This window comes from Corapipo altera, unplaced genomic scaffold (genome assembly GCF_003945725.1).
Source record: "Corapipo altera isolate COAL_440 unplaced genomic scaffold, ASM394572v1 66, whole genome shotgun sequence".
Classification (NCBI taxonomy): Eukaryota; Metazoa; Chordata; class Aves; order Passeriformes; family Pipridae; genus Corapipo; species Corapipo altera.
This window is the reverse complement of record NW_020884924.1, coordinates 4858782-4865104: the sequence shown is the minus strand read 5'-3', so window position 1 is coordinate 4865104 and position 6323 is coordinate 4858782. Positions and strand designations below refer to the sequence as shown.

At 39.6% G+C, this 6323-nt stretch overlaps 1 protein-coding gene across 1 annotated transcript; it reads right to left on the bottom strand.

The window, feature by feature from the left end:
* Window positions 1–494: 494 nt before the first annotated feature.
* On the bottom strand, window positions 495–2367 carry MC4R (melanocortin 4 receptor). The gene has a single exon (XM_027657457.1). It carries the CDS (start codon window positions 1825–1827, stop codon window positions 832–834), a length of 996 nt encoding a protein of 331 aa, XP_027513258.1. The 5' UTR covers window positions 1828–2367; the 3' UTR covers window positions 495–831.
* Between the last annotated feature and the right edge of the window lie 3956 nt (window positions 2368–6323).

Sequence of the window (6323 nt, the reverse complement as noted above, 5' to 3'; positions counted from 1 at the left end):
TCTCTCAGTGAATCTTTACACTGGTGCTGGCACTATCAAAGATAATACTGTATCTGCCTCATGGCTGAATGGAGGGTGCTAGGCTACCTGGATGCCAGCGTTGCCAATATATCCAGGGCTAAGTGATGCTCCAGGGAGCAATTTAAAGTTTGCAAAAAAGTAGTCTCAGACGTACAGCAGTCATCACCTGGAAAACAAACCCCAGCCCGAATCCCAAGCATTCAACTGTCCATGTAGCAAGTGTTTGAAAAATCTTGTTGCTGTGGGCAATAACTGTAACAAAGAACAGAATTGCTGCTGTGGAGTAGAACAAAAAGAGCTCAAAATGAATAAATACAACTTGTTGGTTTTACTAACCTTTCTGAAAAATTTGCTTTGTAATTTCAGAGAACCTCTAATCCACTATTATAAAAGTATATGCTCTATTTTAAGATGTATATAATGTAGCTATAATTACTTCAACAGAATAAGAAAGAGTATCAGTCAATACATACTGTAAGTCAGGCAAGTTATTTATTTTTTCAGCAGCTGAAATATACAGTTGCTCATGTTTGTTGGTATTTCACATAAATCATTACATTTATTTGCTTCTTACAAACTGCTATGAAATGCTACTTCTCTTTCCAGCTAAATAAACTACAAACTGTAGACATCACAAACATTTTTAAGAAATATTAATTACATGCGAATGGGATACAAGAATGAGAGGGGAGACAGAAAGAGGTGCTCACTCTTAAAGGTTTAAAGCAAATTCTGCTGAGAAAGAGGATCTGAAGGCTTGGAAATCTGTGCTGTATGTTGTGTACACAGTAACATATCCATCCATTTGGTTTAATATTTGCCAGGGAAATCACAAAGCCCTCTCAGGCTACAGCAGCATATAATCTCCTTGAATGTTTTCCTGAGCTCCTGACTCCGGAATGCATAGATTAGTGGATCAATGATGGAATTGCACATGATGAGGATCAGGTAGAAGTTAAAGTGGGACATGAAGCATACACAGTAAGGGTTGTAGGGGCAGGAGATGTAGAAAATCAGGTGCAGGAAAAATGGAGCCCAGCACACAACAAAAACTCCAATCAGAATGGTGAGAGTGATGGCCCCTTTCATGTTGGCCCCTTGGCGAATAGGGCCAGTCCCTGGAAGAACAGCAATCTTTTTTATATGCATCCGAGCCATCATAAACATGTGGACATAGAGGGATGCCATGAGAATGAGCATAGTGAAGAACATGCTAATAAGGCAGATGATGACAACGCTGCTGTCAGAGTAAATGATGAACAAAATGCCTGAGACTGTGCAAGCAGCCCAGATGCATGTGATGATAACACCTACACGTTTCACTGTCATGATATTATGGTACTGGAGGGCATAAAAGATAGTAAAGTACCTGTCCACTGCTATTGAGAGAAGACTGCAAATTGATGCAAGCAAGGAACTGCAAATCACCGAGTCAATGACATTGTCAATGTTTATGGTAAAGCTCTGTGCATCTGTGTCTGTGTTGTTTAGCAGCGTGATGACAATGGTTTCTGATCCATTAGATACACTCACTAGCATGTCAGCCACTGCCAAGCTACAGATGAAGAAGTACATGGGTGAATGGAGGTTCTTGTTCTTGGCTATCGCCACAATGACCAAGACATTCTCCAGCAAGCTGATGATGCCCAGAGTCACAAACACTTCAGGGGATACAAAGAGTTGCTCGTAGCAGCCTCCCGAGGAGTGGCCCTTTGCATTTGGCTCGCTGGCACCTCCGTGCGGTCTGTAGCTGTGGTTCCAAAAATGGAGAGGCTGGAGTGTCCCACGATGCTGGGTGAAATTCATCTTATGGAGTCCCCCTTTCAACTTCCTGCTTTTAAAACTCCTGTTCCTTTTGCATTCCTCTGAAAATCTTCTTTGGCTTTTCAAGTTGGAAAAAAAAGAAAAATAAGCTAGGACCGAGGCAGATAGTGGTTCAGAACACTTTGACTACTCTGACAAAATCAGGTTTCAGACTCAGAAATACTGGTATACACTCTCACAGATGCAGTTTCTGATCATCTTCACATTTACCTTGCTGATTTATGTCACAGAGTCCCAACAGTCTTTATGTTTGCATCAGATTCTCCCCTGTGGTCAGCTCCTGTTTAGTTCACTGGTATGCTGCAAGACTTTTTTGTTCCTTTCCATTAGAGGTGAGCATAAAATGCCCAAGTGACTGCTGCAGAGTAGGAACTGATTCCAAACTGCAAGCACCACTCTCGCTCTCAGCGCATGCCGGCTGCCTGTTTTACGGTGTGTGGAAGAGACAAATATTCAGGGCACTCTCCGCCTCTGCTTTGCCTTCCAGCCAATGGGACTCAGGAGCTGCAGAAAGTGGAGGGGCTGCTGATTTCGAGCCTCTCTGAAACATCATGCTGCACAGTAGCTTCAGATGCAGCACAAGCTACAAGTAGCTACAGGAATGCAGACAGGCTACCAGAGATTTGTTTCCCTTCTTTAACTTCTCAGAATAATATTTAAATAGATTTTTAATTAGCAAACTTACAGAACTGTACTAGCAATCTTACAGAATTCTGGCAGCTGAACTGACAGCTTTTTATTTTTCACTACATGACCATGGATTGTGATTTACTATGACTTACTCTTTCTGTGGCACAAAGTTACTCTGCCTTGCATATGTGACAAAATAAGAACAGGGAAAGGAAGCAAGGGAATACATATTTCCTCTTGGTTCTCTCTCCCAGGTCTCCTTTGCCTCGCTAACTTTTCTATCCCTTAACTGTCCACTTGCAAGATGTGTTACAAGGTTCCATTATATTCTCTAAGCTTCTTAAAATATTTAAGAAATGGAGACAATCTAAGGACTAAAACCAACATGACCCAAAATCACAAATGTCTTAATACACTGTCCTAAATAAAGCAGTTTGTTCCAGGTAATATTCCTCTTCATAATTTTATTTTTGGGAAAGAAAAGATGATGGAATTGGTTGCAGAAACCCTGTAACCATCAGGAACTAAGATATTGAGCAGAAAAACAAAAATCAGTATTTAGAATAGATGAAGGAAAGCAACAGAAGACAAAGTTGCAACCTGTAAGAAATGGAGGTCATACAACAGTAATGACACAAAGGCATAATAAATTTCCTAGAGGTCCATATGGCCTGTCAGCCCTTGAGAAGAAGGAAGAGTGCTGAAAGAAGACACCACAAAAGTTGTTTTGCTGTTACCATTTCAAGCATTACAATCACTGATTGAAAAACAAATACACTGAACAAAGACTAAACTATAAATGAATTTTAAAGAGTAATGTTTGCAAGGAAGCTGTTTGAAGTAACATTTCCAGTTAACTACCAGGAAGACTGTGTAGGGATCTGTATCTGATGCAAGAGTCTATTTCCTACAACCTCTCGAAGTTTTTTCATCTTCTATGCATTAGCTGGCTTTAAAATGAATGGCTATAAAGAGGTACAGGAATATAGCACGCAAGTAGAAGCACAACTATCTGTATTCAACATCTCAGCACCAGGGTGAAGTGGGATTTTACTTTCACACTTGATTTTATATAGATCTATGGTTATGAAGACCTATATCAGAAGAAAAGCCTCAGTCAGTGTTTTCTAGGCCCCTCCCCAGACAGATTGCTTCATAAAACTGAAATGTAAACAACCAAGATAAACAAAATAACTTACACCACAGGAAATCCCACATTCATCAGTTTGGAAAACATCATTTACCAGCAGCATGCTTGAAATGAAATAATTTGCTGCCAAAAGGGTGAGATTTGCTTTCCTATCAAGACATAAGGCAAACCAGGATTCAAAAAGATTTGTTATCTAGTTATTAATCCCTGGGCCAGCATACAGCATGCACTAACTGCCATAGGCAGGACCTGCACATCCAGCCCTTAAAGGACATCACTACAGTGTGAGAGCAGTGAGAAAAATTGTATAAGGACTGATGTGGGAGAACAGCATCTCCCCAGATAAGGTATTGTTTCTACAGTTGAAGCCAGAAATGCATAATCTTTCAGTTATGCCGGGGAGGCAGGCACTCAGCATCCCTTCCCTCATGAACCTCCCCATACTGGAAGTGCCCCTGACACAGGGATCTCTCCCCTTCACCTGCTTAGGTAGAGGTAGAGCAGTCGAGTCCGGCAAGAACAGAGAGAAACTACCTCCAGAGAATACTGCCCCATTTGTCCCAGTTGTCTGTCTGTTCCTCTTCTGGCTTCTCCCTTTCTCTGCACATTATCTCTGTTCTTATCCCCATTTATCTTTCCATTTACTCTCTTCACCCGGAAGCTATAGAGACAATGGTTCATGCTTGATTTTTCCCTGGATGTGGTCATTAAAATGTAATATTGGTTATAACAAAAGAAAGAAAAGCACGCTTTTTTCCCACCCACAGCCATCACTCACTCCAAATTTCTGCTTATGCTCTGCATTCTTGGGGAACATTTATTTTAGTGCTATGCATTCATACTTGTGGGGTGAGGTTACATGACTGGAAGCAATAGATTTAAGGTAGTTTAGCAACTTAGTTGAAGATCTGAAGAGGTGATGTATATTAGCCTGCTCTAACTAAAAAGTAAAACAAGCTGTATGAGCACTTTTTTTAAAAATAAGATACAATCTATATGCTACTTCCATGGTAAAAAATGGATACATGTCTCTGGCTCTTGTTCAATAACATATAATGTTAACTGTATAATGTTAAAATCATTCAAAGAATCCTAGCTCTCTTATGCCTGAAAATATGCTAATATTTCAATTTTTTTAGTAATAGATAACAGGAATATTGCCTAATATACATTACCTAAATTGTTTCTTAAATTTTAAAAACTTAAAACTAAGCAAATATTTCTTTCTGGTGGCTGGCAAGCTATTCAGTGCCATGGAAAACCAGTCATGGCTGAAGAAAACTGTAAATTGATAACTATATATATGTCATTATTAAGTGATATACTAAAGTGAGCTCCAGCTCTTAAGAGAAATGAACCATCAATAAAGATTTGATACCAGCCTCCCCTTTCAACATAATGAGGAATCATATGATAAAAATTATTATTTTGACCTGTCTTTAAAAATATCAATTTTAAGACTTCCTCCTACACAATTCCCCCATGTTCTATGCTCTGTTTGCAACTGCGCTTCTACACCCACCCCCCAGATAGTATTACAGTCATTCCCACCTCCCAACATTTTTTGAGAGATGTATTATCCTCTGGCAGTTGATTTTGAAAGTCAGAAGAAAGCGTTCACTGAAATCAATAATGAGCAGATAAAGTCCCAGCAGTAATACAGGAACACAGGCAGAGCCGCGAGCAGGCTGTATAGGTCCACTGTGGGAGAAAAAAGAAAGGTAGAGGGAGTTACCACAGGCCCTTTCTTGCTCAAATGTGCAGCATGTGAGATCTCTTTGAATCCCATGACCATGTTACTCGAGCACTGAGATAATACTTAGCACTTCAACATCTGTAACTGGAAACAGAGGAACGGTTGTGGGAAGCTGGGTAGAAAGAGGAGCCAAATAACAGATTAATCAGTCCCTCAGAGTTGTTGCGAGTGTGTTGATACTGTGCAGAGGGCGATGCTGCGTTTACATGCACAAGTATAATTCACAGAAGAATTTGATTACACATGCTCAGATCCAGTTTTTTCGGGCATTCAAATCCTCAAATCCATAACACGGTAAAAACACTGTAATATATTTTACCATGCTAATTCTGAAATAAAAAAAAGAGCCAGGAAAATAAAGTTTGAAATTTTCTATGAGACTTTAGCCTGTATCATCTCTTTATATTATAGCAGTGGCAAATTCCACCTAACACAAAATACTCACCAAAACCAGCTAAAATAATGCAATGTACTTCTCTATCCTATCAACAGATGTCTTTGGAAGAAGGATTTCTTTGATTCTTTCTAGTTCACTAAATTAGCATATGAGAAATATGGGGACATTTGTTTGTTCATGTATTTGGACAGGTACTTTTGGTTTCCCAACATCCCTCTGGAGCAAATCTCTGCTCTTTACTCTGTCCACCATTCATCCCCTCATCTTATTACAATCTGGACTGTGGGTGATACATTCTGTATTAACATCTCTATTAGTCATGGAGATATGAAAAAATCATTCCCAAGCTCTCCACTTGTTGCCCAATATTCCGGACAGTGATCACTATCTTTTGAGACCATCTGTCTAAGCAGTTTTCAACACTCCTGTGTTGTGAATGAAAACACTGGTTGGTGGTAAAACTGGTCTAATACTTTTTCACCTAGTATTTTATTTTGGAGTACTGATTGTCTTAGAATCTTACTTATTTGAGATGAAGGCAATTT

What these genes read in the sequence shown, in the direction of transcription:
- MC4R (XM_027657457.1), bottom strand. Translation starts at nt 1,827, where the DNA reads ATGAATTTCACCCAGCATCGTGGGACACTCCAGCCTCTCCATTTTTGG.